The sequence below is a fragment of the Gymnoscopelus braueri genome, assembly GCF_963280865.1.
Source record: "Gymnoscopelus braueri genome assembly, chromosome: 11".
Lineage (NCBI taxonomy): Eukaryota > Metazoa > Chordata > Actinopteri > Myctophiformes > Myctophidae > Gymnoscopelus > Gymnoscopelus braueri.
This window is the reverse complement of record NC_137613.1, coordinates 38771675-38785147: the sequence shown is the minus strand read 5'-3', so window position 1 is coordinate 38785147 and position 13473 is coordinate 38771675. Positions and strand designations below refer to the sequence as shown.

At 41.8% G+C, this 13473-nt stretch overlaps 2 protein-coding genes across 7 annotated transcripts; one reads left to right on the top strand and one right to left on the bottom strand.

The window, feature by feature from the left end:
- The first annotated feature begins 500 nt into the window (after positions 1-500).
- On the top strand, positions 501-4920 carry LOC308095862 (uncharacterized protein). 2 transcript variants are annotated; one of them, XM_080442983.1, is made up of 5 exons: positions 501-767; positions 1407-1625; positions 2331-2525; positions 2826-2999; positions 3224-4920. In XM_080442983.1, the coding sequence occupies exons 2-5, from the start codon at positions 1422-1424 to the stop codon at positions 4352-4354; spliced, it is 1704 nt and encodes a 567-aa protein (XP_080299109.1). In that variant the 5' UTR covers positions 501-767; positions 1407-1421; the 3' UTR covers positions 4355-4920. The 2 variants fall into 2 exon arrangements, with proteins under 2 accessions (XP_080299109.1, XP_080299110.1); XM_080442984.1 differs by having other exon boundaries at positions 511-636.
- Positions 4921-6687: 1767 nt separating this feature from the next.
- On the bottom strand, positions 6688-12528 carry nelfe (negative elongation factor complex member E). Of its 5 annotated transcripts, none has more exons than XM_080442989.1 (11): positions 12491-12528; positions 10645-10740; positions 10484-10546; positions 10119-10264; positions 9695-9769; positions 9537-9574; positions 8728-9005; positions 8111-8255; positions 7818-7872; positions 7253-7355; positions 6688-7032 (listed from the first exon to the last, which is right to left on the bottom strand). In XM_080442989.1, exons 2-11 carry the CDS (start codon positions 10670-10672, stop codon positions 6959-6961), a joined length of 1005 nt encoding a protein of 334 aa, XP_080299115.1. In that variant the 5' UTR covers positions 10673-10740; positions 12491-12528; the 3' UTR covers positions 6688-6958. The 5 variants fall into 5 exon arrangements, with proteins under 5 accessions (XP_080299115.1, XP_080299111.1, XP_080299112.1 ...); XM_080442985.1 differs by having other exon boundaries at positions 10484-10553; positions 10653-10740; positions 12491-12524; XM_080442986.1 differs by having other exon boundaries at positions 10484-10553; positions 10653-10740; positions 12483-12518.
- Between the last annotated feature and the right edge of the window lie 945 nt (positions 12529-13473).

Here is a 13473-nt window from a genome sequence, read left to right as displayed (position 1 = left end):
CACAGACAGCGTTGCCACGTCCGCTTATTATAAGTTACTTTGGGCTCGTTTTTCTGTAAAGTTGCTTGTAAATATTGGTAGTTGTGGCGGGTTGCGTTTTTTTTGGGCTTGTTTCTAAGTGTAGTTGCTTATTTAGGCTTGTTTCCTAATGTTGTTTAAACCAGTGGTTCTCAAATATTTTCATGTCAAAGACCCCCCCCCCATAATTAATATGTATTTGTTCTGCGAACCCCCGTACCAGATTTGTGTTGTTAAAATGTTTTTTTTCAAGTTGTTTTTACTTTTTTAAATAGCCGATCTACAAGCGATGCGACGCGTTGTGAGGCTATTTTCAGATCGCCAATGTTTAAAGGGCTCATGTGGCCGACAGTCGCTTCTTTTGGGCTTGTTTTCATAGACCTGGTTGGTTGCTTATTTCTCTCACACAATCTGGCAACACTGGTCAGTGGTCACCACAGATCAGAAGTCAGTTCTGCTGATGTGTTTTTTTTCAGCGGACCGTTGGACCGTGGCAGGACTCTGCTCACAAAAACCGATTCCGAGTCAGTTTGACGGCGACGGAATGGTTTGGTCGTGTGTGTTATTATGACGGAAGGCAAACCAAACCAGTAGGGCCAGAAGTAAACAGATACATAGGTGTGTGTGTATAATGTATTATAGGATGTTCCGCTCTTAACAGCCACGCAACGTTGCGGTGTTTTTAAAGGTTGAAGGCTGAACGAGACATTTTAAAAGACAACATCAAAAAGGGAGTGTTCACCGCCCTGGTGAGTGAGTGACTATAACCAACATGTGATGGTTCTTGTCTCATATTAGCAAGGAAAAACAGCTAGCTTGCCTTGCTAGCGTTGGGCCAAGTAACGTAGTGCTGGGCTGCGCGCCGAAAATAGCCGATCTACAAGCTCACCGTGGAGCTTGTACTTGTAGATCGCTTGGGGCCATAGCAGCAGCAGCAGCACAGAAGGAATATTATATGACTGTGTTGTTAGGGCTAGTCTCATCAGCATGGATGGAAAGACCCAGTCCAGCAGTCTGTCAGCCGCGTGTTTGAGATCTATTTTTATTCAGTTGTAATGAATCACTTAACTTTGGAGATATTATTTAACATCCTTATTGCTAGGTTACTCCTCGATAACTAGCCCTCAAACCCACACGCCAGATCAGGTTATAATGTTCATGTGTGTTAGTTAGCTATAGCTTGCTTGCTGATGTTATTACTAATGTATTCACTACTCACTACCACCATGATCGTTTACGGATCTTTCTTAGTTCTTATACTATTTATGAATAAAATGTATAGAATTTATATTAAAAAAAGATAGATATGTTAATTAGGACATTAGGCTATATTATGTGTTTTTTCTGTACTGCGGCCAACTTGCTACACCTGTTTCTTGTCCCTGTAGTCACAAAGACACAAGATGGAGATGCTGTGCTTCCGCTTGCCTGGCCATGGGGACACGACCCTGAATCACATGAATTCACTGAGGTCCCATCAGCATTTCTGTGATGTCACCATTGTCGCCAGTGACAATCAGACGTTCAGAGGTCATAAGGTGGTGCTGGCTGCCTGCTCACCCTTCCTAAGGGACCAGTTCCTCCTAAACCCTTCTTCCAAGCTACAGGTGGGCATGATATAATATGTTATTATATGTGTGGCGCCCCAGACAAGACCCGGCCGCAACAGCTCTGCTCTGCAGTGCCAATCGATCTTAGCTCTATTGGCACGGTGGGTGAGTGGGGTTCGATCCCAGCTCGGTGGGAATCACTACATATGCATAATATATGCATACATTATTTGCTGCTTATCCTTGCACAATCAAACTATCTCATACAACTCTCCCCTCTCTCACTCAGAATGGCGCCCTCTCAGTCACCATCTCCCTCATACACGTTGAGGAACTGCTTCACGTTAAGCATGATTTATGGTTGAGTGCCAGTGTCGTTGCGCGTATAACTCAGGCTTTAGGTTGAATGCAACTATTATGTACTTTATATTCTACTCAGCGATGTACCAGGGCTCATCAGTCACATGTTAACAACAAATATTTGTTGAACAAAATCTGAAAAGAGTATTTTATCATTTTAACACATACCAGCCTCTGAGAAATAAACTGTCTTTCCATGAGGAATCCCAAGCATACCTGTCTGTCAGCCAGACAGACAGACAGGACACACCCACACCCAGTGACATTTGTAGGTTTATATGAGGTCAAGCTTTGATGTAGAGTTGTAGACTACTTAAGATAATGTAGCCAGACCATGGACATTTTGTCTTATACCTCTACCTCTTAAAATTAATGTTTTTCCTCACATGTACACATATACAGGTGTCAATGTTGCATAGCTCCACAGTGGTTTGTGACTTGCTCCAGTCCTGCTACACTGGTGTGCTGCAGTTCAACCCTGAGGAGATAGTCAACTACCTGACAGCGGCCAGCTACCTGCAGATGGAACATATTGTTGAGCGGTGCAGAGGAGCCCTGAAAAAGTATATGCAACCAAGGACATCCAATCCACCACGGGTCAGTCACTTAACACTATCTGACTAAATGGTAAAGGTTTGCTACAGATGCATAGAGTGAATGATGGAAGTGGAAAAGTGTGTATTGATATGTATTGTATTCTGTTTTTGTACAAATTGTGAGGTTTGCCTTTTCTTCAGTGTGATTGTTACTATGATAATGTAAAAATGCCCTAATTTCACACAAGGCATAACTCTGTCTAATCCTTGTTTTGGTTCCAGTCCGGAAACAAGCTTGTCACCGCAATTCACTCGACAAATGTTCTGACAAGTGTCTGTTATTTTACATTTCACCTTCCAGGTGAAGCCAGAAGAGAGCCAGTCCCGCCCAGCAATCGTTAGTGGCAGTGCACCTGCACCCCCTGTTGGCCATCCACACTCTGTGCAGCCGCACAGCCCTGTAGTATGTTCCCAGGATGCAGAGGATAACGCTGACAAGTGTACTAGTCCCTTGCTGGATGACACAACGATTAAGGTAGGTGTGTGACAGCAAGGTTGGGAACTGTGGCAGGAAGCTGGTAAATTCTAAAATGTAGTCATTAACAGGATTTATTTTAGAACGCAACAGGAACCTATATAGCTCTCAAATCACACACTTTATATATGCTTATTTTGAGTGACTTGTACTATTATAACAAAGGCATGAATCAGGAGGATATTCAGCCCCCACACTCATCTTCATGACAAATGCTGTTCCAGGTGAATGGATCAGATGAGGAGGAGCAGTCCAGACAGGAGGACTATGACGTGTACACCGTGTACCTCCCTGAGGAGGAGCAGAGAGCAGATAACAGGAGAGACCCAGGAGAGGACAGAGGAGGTCCCTCGGACGGGCCTCAGGGTGCTTGTTACTCAGATACAGATGGTGTCTTAGTTGGAGGGGGTGAATGTGGCTTGAATCCCTCAGAACATGATATTAATGGGGGTCTGTCAAGGGGGGGATTCGCAATGGAAGGGCTTCGTGCCTTCAGGCGTAGACTGTCTGAGCCTAAAGTTGGCCGAGGGAGAGGCAGGGGGAGGGGATTCAAGAGGAGGAAGTGGGTCGCGTCCCAGGAGAGGAGGCCTCAAGGCGTTGCTCACCAGGATCTGTGGTACCTAGCCACCTCCGGGATTGGAGGTGGCTTCGGGTTGGACTACAGCCAAGAGGGGCTAAAGACAGGTAATTACCTGTCGGTCGACCTCCCACAGATGGACTTCAGTATGGGGGAGGCTCAGGGAGAGGAAGACACCCCCATAGCTACAAACGGTATGGGACAGTACCCCTTGGATGAGTCCAGTAACGCTGGAGAGGGGAGTTCTGGACTGGGTGGGGTTCCCACAGACGAGGGAGGGGATGAGTCTGTGCCGGTGGTGGGGTCCACCTCCAGCGTTTCAGGGCCTGTTATCTGCGAGCACTGTGGGATGACATTCCCTTCTGTGAGCTCCCTCGCCATACACTCCCGCTCCACCCACATGCTGTACTCTTGCCCCTGCTGTGGCAAACACTTCCACCACTCCGCCAACCTCACCCGGCACATGGCTGTCCACCGTGGAGCCGGGAAGTCCCACCAGTGCCCCCTCTGCTACAAGACCTTCACCCAGAAGTCCACGCTGATCGACCACATGAACCTGCACAGTGGCGAGCGCCCACACCACTGCGCCTACTGCCATGCGCGCTTCGCCCACAAGCCAGCCTTGAGGCGCCACCTCAAGGAGCAGCATGGGAAAACCACAGGTCAGAACTCCCTACATGAGCAGGAGGAGAGGGAGAGAGAACAGGTTGCAGGAGCCGCAGGAAGAGGAGTGAGAGAGGAAGAGCAAGAATGCCTGGTCACTGTGCAAACATCATAGTCCATTGGAGAACTGGCAAGTCAATGAGAATACAATAATACAATAGAATGCCCAAATGTGTGAACACTCCAGACTAGACCAGAAAGCAGCCACAGCTGACCTGTGGTCTATTGTCTATAAGGGGAGGGAGGAGGGGGGGGGGGGTTTCTGTGGACATTTCACCTTTAATAAATGACATCAACCACAGCTGTGCTGGGAACAGCTTTTGAAAAGGCTTCTAACATGTTAAAATAGAAATAAGGCTATTCACATCATGAAAGGGTGTTTGCAGCCTGTCTCTGGCTCCACCCAGTCGATACATTAGAAAAATGCTACTTTGAGGACTGAGCAGCACTAAACACCAAGTTCAGTGACAGTGTACCTGCCTACCTCCAGTCAAATATTTCTGTCTACTCAGGTTATATGACCTTGAAATCTTTTGCCATTAATCGGGATGAATTAGCAGTGAAGGAGAGATCATATTTTCAGCCCAAGGAGTGGGATATATCTTGTAAAACTATGTACTTTTTACCTGCCTAAAGCAACGTCTAATCAGCCACGTCATTGATAAACTTTATAGTACTGAAGTCAGTGTTCATTCAATTTGAAAAGTGTACATAATATATTTGGTGACGATGACACAGGCAGGCATGGGGCTCAGTCTAAACAAAATGCTAGACAACAGTCTGCAGCAAATTTACACAGCCTTGAAACATGTTACAGGAAAACAAACATGACGTTGCATAAGCAATGACGGTCTAAATTAATAACAAAAATGCACCCAATAGAATTCAGGCTTCCACCAAGGCCTAAAAATCTCCCACTTTGCTCATTGGTAAGTTTGGCCTGATGGTGACACTAGAGGAAATGGTGTCACCAAAACCTATAGGGTGTCCTCTTTGGAGCATGATGAGTATGCACAGCAGATTTGACACGCCGATCAAGAAGTGTCATTACATAAGCTTCTTGGGGGAGGTAATAAGGTACTATACATTTGGATCATGGAATTCAAATCTAAACAGAGACCAATTAGAATGTGTCTATGACATCCACACACAATCTAAAGTAGATGTTTTGATATGTTGATGCACATGTAGCCTTAGGGTTACAGACTTCAGTACATAAGGCTGGCATTTAACAAGTAGTTTGTTAGTAATCCCATGTTTCTTTGCCAGTGAAATAGTCCGTCCAGATATCGATCCAGTGTCCTATATTGGAAATATCGAAGGGCAGCTCTGAAAAGTCACAACTGTCATATAATACAAGATCATTTATATCAAACTCAATTACTGAATGTCAGCTTGACTGTTAAAATATGGACTACATAGTTTTGGTAAAAAAAAGTGTGTCTACCAGATAGAATATGAAAAGGAGCAGAAAGAGAAAAAAAAAGTGCCTCAGGCAAATGTGTAAATACAATAACTTAAGTAATCTTTTGGAACTGCTTGTCTAAATAAACCATGATACTGTGTCCATATTTTACATGGTAGCCTCATGAGGGTAGTCTGCCTACACAGCAACTAGCCATAGGACCAGGATACTCTTCATTCAAATTAATCTAACATTTGCCATATGACCATTTTGACACATGTGAGGGGTGTTTATTTAATCTTAATACTGTGCAGACCGTATACAGACCACAGCACCTGGAACCTGTCGTGTCAGGAGAGGTTTGTCCTCCATCAGTTGTATTCTTCCATCCCTGTTGAAATTAACCTAAATGTTGAAGGTGGCAACTCATCTTAAGACAGCTTATCGTACTGTGGATGTCAGAAGCTGTCCAGACGTCGCCTACACAATCTCTGAATGCTTGTCTGGAACTACACCTCCTGAAGGCCGAGAAAGGAAGCCGTCCTCTGTCATTTCCGTCCACGAAAATAACATTTTATTTCCATTTCTGCTAAGCAGCAAGCTATGTATGCTTCGACAAAATTGATTTTCAGTAGGACAAAATTACTCGTCTGCAAAGACGAAACGGAAGTGGGGGTGCATCCGCTTTACCCCCGAATAATTTTCGGCGCTTTCGTTGCACAGACTGCATAATGGAAGCATTTGAAAATTGCACCAGAGTCAACAGTCTGGCTCGAGAGTCTACAGCTCTATGAGAATACTCCTGGACTGATGGCATAAGTGACTATCTAGTACCTACATGATTCATGAAAAACACTTGTTCTTCCCAGACATGCTGTTGTTGCATAGAACTCGACACAATGTTATAGTTGAGATCATTGAATGCTGTATCCCATGAAAACAAATGGTTGCCATTGCTGTACATGTTAAAGCAATGAGACATTACATTTGTAAGACGTTAGTTTCAATTTATGCATTTTTTTGTCAAGGCTCACAAAAAAAACGAGTGTGTAAAAACATGATGTATTTTAGTGGACTCACAAACCAAAATATCTGGCTTCAAGTACAAAGCGATGATACAAAGCATTACATACAGTTATTTGACCATGTCAATTAAAGTAGCCAAAAGGACCTCAGAGATATTTAGCATTTCTCCTGAAACAATGTCACAAAAAGCTAGCAAAATAGTATACGAACTTAAATGGGGGGGGGGGGGGGGGGGGGGTTAACCATGTCCTGTATTCCACACAGGCGAGTGAGTTGACCATTACGTTCTCATAGAAAATCTTCACTATATACAACTTGGTTCCTCTTGTCCCGATATGAGCCTTTGGCACTGTTCTGCACAGCTGTAAAAGAAGGACACAGTGGTGAAGGCAAAGAAGTTAAACCAGCGAGTACACTTACACTTTGTCTAACGACCGTGTTGTATGACAAAATCAACGTATATTCAACTTGAAAAACAAGTTGATGCTATTCGAAGCGACACACTTGAGCTTATGTTGTTTGGTCGTATGACATGATCATTTGATGGAACTTAACTTAAGCCTTAAGAATGCTATTTTTTACCTAAGGAAGCCCAAACTGATTTTCCAGTAGCTGCATCCAGCATGGGCTGTTTCCTGGCGATGCTAACTTTGATGTGAATGTCTCCAACAGTGGTTCCATTCAACTGTAAGAAAAACAAAGAAAGTAGGAGGAAGAGATTGAGATGTGATTTCCATCTAATTTATTTATCTAAAAACTCGTGATAATCACGTGATATGTTTTTGTGCAACACTTGGTTTACACTGTAACAGCCATTCCATATCAAAGAAACACAACATGGAATGAAACTGGCAAGTTCTTGCAATCTTTTTTTAAAGACGTGTGATTGTAAACATTCTGAAACTGTCTTGTTCAAATTTAAGATTGGTGTAGAAAACAGAAAAGGTGTTACACAAATGCAGTAAACTGCTTCCATAACATCTCATTTATAAAATTCTGATTTTTAATATGGGCTGCGCATTTCTCTTGAGATGCCATCACCCGACATGAGATGTTCTGAGACGGTTCACTTATTCTCTATGATGTTCTACAACGGTTTTGTCTCTGCATGAATTTTTGAGCTGAACTGGGCTTCCACTGTACCAACCTCAGCTACAGCTGTGTCAGCAGACTCCATCTTCTCAAAGGTGATGAATGCACAGCTAGGAGACAGAATCAGAAATGTCATGAAGTAAAATACAAGAAATGTAGATCTATACTTGTTGTGAGGATGTAGATCGGCTACTTACAATGCGCAACACTGGTGCACAACTAAGTATAAATGACTCTTTGCAGTCTGAAATCTTATTCTATTGTGCAATATTATTCTGTTGTGAATATGATTAATGCATTTGCAATCACAGATGTACAACAGCGCTTTCAGTTTTGATGGATATGTACTTGCGTGGGTTGTCCACTCTCAAGTCAATGATGTTGCCATGTTGAGAGAAGGCAGATCGCAGGCTGTCCTCCACAAGCCCAGAGCCATACACATACACTGTATTTCCCTTACGTGCCCCTCTCCGCTCCGGGAACGAGTCTGACCCTAAAAAAAAAAAAGAGAAGGGGTTTTAAAACCTTTGTTTAGTCACAAAAGTCTTGCTGGATATTAATCCTCTTTGTTTTTTAAAGCCCGATTCACACAATTGCACGATACTGGACCTTTGCCTCAAAGGCAAAAGCTTCTTAGGTGATGGTTGGAGAGCATTAAAGATGGAGAGACACAGAAGGGAGAATGTCAGAAAATCTGACATTCTGTGATCATTAGCAGTGAAACCCATGGTCAAAACCTGTGTAGATGTAACTAAAACATTTCCCCCCTCAGCTCCTGCCTGCCCCATTCAGTCAGTGGCCCAGACTCTTTCTATTCACTTTTCGCTTCAACATGCCCCTGGCTTTCTTTCTGGAAAAGCAAGCCTGGGATCCGAAGTTGGAGTTAAACTAACACCGAGTCTTTTTGCAGTGTAGAAACAGAGGCTTTTGGTAGACAGAGCGGCCCACAGTGTATATCTACTCACGTCTGAATGGTCCATCTCTGTCTCTTTCTCGGTCCCGCTCGCGTTCCCTGTCTCGGCTGCGGTCCCTCTCTCGGTCCCGATCGCGCTCTCTGTCCCTGTCCCTTCCTCTGTCACGGTCTCTCTCTCTCTCCCTATCCCGGTCTCTGTCTTTGTCCATCTCTCGGTCACGGTCCCTATCACGGTCTCTGTCCGGCTCACGGCTGGGCGGCATTGCCCCTCCTTCCTCCTCTTCCCGAGGCCGTTCACCACGTTCACCCCGTTCACCTGGGGTAACAAAGCTGAGGAAGCACAACGGGAGAGATATTAGACCTGCAATCCTACATATACATTGATTCAGATGATGTATGAAACACTCAATTATATATATTTTTTTGTGACCAAATTTGTATTGTTCATTTGACATTTTACAAGAGCAACCCATTTTTCTCAGCAATTAGCATAAATATATTACCTGCATGTGTGCAGAACACTTCTTTGTGCACATACAGTGCACATACAGTATACATCCACTATCACCTACCTACATGTCCTGTCACTCATTTCCCTTTTTTTGGTACACAGGGCTACCATCCCTTCACTACCTCCCTCCCTCCACCCCCCAACCCCTTCCTACAATCCCACCCTCCTATTGGTTCCATCATGACTACAACTGAAAAGACATTCGACAAAATACAATGACTATATATATATATATATACACAGGCTAGTGATGACAACATAAATCTTTAAGCAAATTATAAGTGCGCTTTGACCATTTCTACAGCATGCATGAGGGCATTCAATTATATATTGAAGATTTGACACATTACCTCTCATACAGGGATTTTCTATGGGCTCTCTTGATAGCCTAGAAATGTGAAAAAATATGTGAAGAATCAGAATCAGCTGCATTCCATTTCTTGTTTTATGCAGTCACAATATAATCTGCAGTTATTCAGCCTGCATTACATTTGTTCTTCTGCCATACCTCGGCTTGTTCTTCATCTGTAGACATGCTCCTTTGGAATGGTAGGAAAGCTGGAATTGGGCCTTTCTCTGGGTCCTGTGGGGAATGCAGAGCCATCAGTAAAAAATAAAAACATGAAATAGCTAGGACAGAAATAACACAATTGAGAAATGTTTTAAGTGTGTTCTGTGGGTGTGTTGTTATAAGTGTTCAAGTTCTTAATACAAGTGTTCTTCAAGTGTTAATACAAGTTCTTCACTTCTATTATTAATATTTATAGATTTGCTATCCATATTATTTGTGGTAGTCCACCAAGACATAGATTCCTGAAATCTACAATGGAATATAATGAATATGATGGGATGTTCAGTTATTCTGCTTTGTTCTCTCCAACCCGGCACTACAATTAATCAATGCACCATCACAAATCCAGTTAAAATCTCACCTTCAGCTTGATCTCTAGTTGTCGGGAGCGTTTAAAGCCAGAGTTTTTGTTCTCTGACTTGATGGCACTAATGGCCCCAGATTTGATGAGCATCTTTGCCTGCTCTGTTGCTGTTGCCGTGTCAACCACCGGCTGGTCGGACAACGCTACGAAGGAGGAACATTTAATTAACGTTAACATTTAACACATGCTAATTGCAAGTCATGAGAAAACTGAAAACTGGGACTCATCCTCCCACCAGAAAGAATTATAATGATGATTAATCTACTATACATTTCCTGGAGAAGATTATAGTACAAGTGACTTTATTAAATTGCTGAGCAACTTAACCAATTCACTTGACGTATTGTGAGAGCTCCTCTTACTTCGTTTCAAGCCACTCTGGTTGGTCTGGTTGGTTGAACTCTGCTTCTTTAAAGCCATAAAGGCTTTTTTCTGAACAAAGGAGAACACACAAATGAATGCTAAGGTATGTACTTACATTTGTCACGTTTGAGTGAGAGTGTCAGTGTGTGCAGTGCGACACAACGATACCTTCTTTTTGAGTTTAGCATATTTCTTCTGCAGGGACTCCTCTTCCTCCGTCAAGGCGCTCGGGAAAGCCATGATGACAATCCCTCTGCTGAAGAGTAAAACCTAATTTATACTCCACTCCTTTAACAGAATGCACACATACAATGCAATTTATCCTTTATGTTGGAATAAACAGCGGTTGCTATGTATTGACATGAGATTTACAGTATGTCAACATACAGTAGATCAGGGGTGTCAAACTCATTTTGGTGTCCGGGCAAGATTGGTCAAATGGTGACTTGAGGTGGGCAGGAACCAGTTGCGGACACACATGCGCGCTCACACGCATTCAGTTATACAGCATTGTTTTTCAATCTGTTGTCTTGTCTCAGAAAACAAACAATGCAATTTGTAACAATAATAATAATAATAATAATTATTACACTTATTATTATTATTATTATTATAAACCATTTTAAGTAGAATAATTTGAAGTTAAACAATACCTGGTAATGTGTGTGGGTGGTTAAATAATTACATTTATAGAACAGTGGTGTAAAGTAACTAATTACATTTACTCAAGTACTGTACCTAAGTAAAGATTTTACATATTTTTACTATACTAGAGTATTTCCAATTTCCAGAACTTTCTACTCCACTACATCTCAGTCACTGCTATAACTACAGTATATCACTTTAAAAAATGTTTTATGAAGATTAGCTACTTTAATTATTTACATTTACAAAAATAGCAGATCTACAAGCTCATAGCTCTGAGTAGATGAAATCATTTGGTGTCTGATGATTACTGCATCTCTTGTAAACAAGTCACAGTGGCACAGTCATTTCATGCTTTCCTAATGTTTTACCTACCTAGAATGGCTGTGATATTACATACATTTCATGCAGTAACACATGACATTACAGCCACTAATTCTAGGGCTATGTTTTACCGACTCTACTAACTCTACCACTGCATAGAAATGAGGCATTATCATTGGAGGTTACCAATGGTTACAGACAGCCCAGCTGGAATAAAAACCAATACAAACAACAAATCCTCCTGGATTTAAATAAATATAAATTTATTTGGAAGGATCACTAACCACTTTCAATTAGGTGTCCCAATTTTGGACAGAAAAATATCAATTATTATGTATTTTAACCGGGCTTATAACGTTAACCAACCACAACACCTGACTGAGCAGCCCATAGCCAGCCAGCTACCATTAGCTAGTTTGATCTAATGTTGCCATGTCGGCTTATTACAAGCCGTTGGGCTTCTTTTTCTGTTAAGTTGCTTCTAAATATTGGTAGCGGGTTGCGGGTTTTTTAGGCTTGTTTCTAAACTGTACTTGCTTATTTAGGCTTGCTTCCAAAAAAAATATGTGTATATATATAATATATATATATATTTAAACCAGTGGTTCTCAAATATTTTCATGAAAATGTTTTGTGCCACAGAGCATTTGTTAGAATGTTTCAAAAAAATATTCCAAATATTCCACATTTCATTGCAAGAGTTTTTGAAAATAGGAGATCTACAAACTTGTAGATCGGCTATTTTCAAATAGCCGCTGCATATAGGTTTAAAGTGCTTATGTGGCCTAAATTCACTTCTTTTGGACTTGTTTTCCTAGACCTGGTTGCTTGTTTCTCTCACCAAATATGGCAACACTGTTAGCTAGTTTGATCTCAACAAGACACAACAGTCGGGGGGAAAACCACACAGCAGAAATGTTTTTCACCAGAACGAAATGCAGATTTCTACCAATGTATCAAAAACATATATGTTACTGTCCAAGACTTTATAACTTATTATGAGACATAATAAGTTACATATTTACACACAAGCTCACCAATGATGGATCTTCCTCCTCCTCTTTCTTCTTCGTCGTATTCTCCTCTTTAGAGTTTCCGGCAGCCTGCACGCCAGTGTTGCCAGATTTGCGAGAGAAACAAGCAACCACTTCTAGGAAAACAAGCCCCAAAGAAGCGACTAGGCTAGGCTACATCATGAGACCTTTAAAACATCGGCTATTTGAAAATAGCCAAACTACAAGCTCACGTGAGCTTGTATCAACAAGCCCAAAAACCCGCAACCTGCAAACTACCAATAATTACAAGCAACTTCACAGAAAAAGAACCCCAAAGTCACTTATAATAAGCGGACATGGCAACGCTGCAGACTATACGCCCACTGTTGGCATCGTGCTGCCTCCTGCTGTTGGTCTTGGGTACTGTTATCCTATAGATGCTGAATTCAACTAAAAGTGGTTCTCAAACTTTTTAGTTTCAAGCAGTGATGGAAGAAGTCAAGTACTCAAATGTTTTACTTAAGTGAAAGTATCAATACCCTATTGTAGAAATAGTCTGTTACAAGTAAAAGTCCGGTATTCAAAATGTACTTAAAGTACCAAAAGTACAAGTACTCGTTGTGCAGAATGTCCGATTTTACAAGTTCAAAATGTATAAGAATCTTTTGAAAATTTAGCAGATCTACAAGCTCACAACAGTTGCATCGCGACGTATGGTGTTGTGAGCTTGTAGATTGGCTATTTTCAAATAGCCAAAGTATATATAGGGATGAATTGGTTAAGGCATGTTTTGTAATAATAAAGATCTAGATCTAAGTAACTAGTTTCTTCCTGTTAATAAAGCCTACAGTATACCTCGTCGTAGCAGAACTCATCCTTCAACTATATAATTACCGTACACAACAGTCACTAACGTTTTTAAATAATTGTAGTGGAGTAAAAAGTACAATATTTGCCCCCGAGATGTAGAGTAGTAGAAGTAAAAGAACTGCAAATTTAAAATACTACAGTAAAGTAAAAAATCC

Excerpts from the sequence above, each read along its gene's own strand:
- LOC308095862 (XM_080442983.1), top strand. The coding sequence starts at position 1,422 with ATGGAGATGCTGTGCTTCCGCTTGCCTGGCCATGGGGACACGACCCTG. Across the intron at positions 1,626-2,330 it reads ACCCTTCTTCCAAGCTACAG|GTGTCAATGTTGCATAGCTC; the intron begins GTGGGCATGATA and ends ACACATATACAG. Across the intron at positions 2,526-2,825 it reads GGACATCCAATCCACCACGG|GTGAAGCCAGAAGAGAGCCA; the intron begins GTCAGTCACTTA and ends TTCACCTTCCAG.
- nelfe (XM_080442985.1), bottom strand. The coding sequence starts at position 10,724 with ATGGCTTTCCCGAGCGCCTTGACGGAGGAAGAGGAGTCCCTGCAGAAG. Across the intron at positions 9,575-9,694 it reads CAGATGAAGAACAAGCCGAG|GCTATCAAGAGAGCCCATAG; the intron begins GTATGGCAGAAG and ends TCACATTTCTAG. Across the intron at positions 7,873-8,110 it reads AGAGTGGACAACCCACGCAA|CTGTGCATTCATCACCTTTG; the intron begins GTACATATCCAT and ends TCTGTCTCCTAG.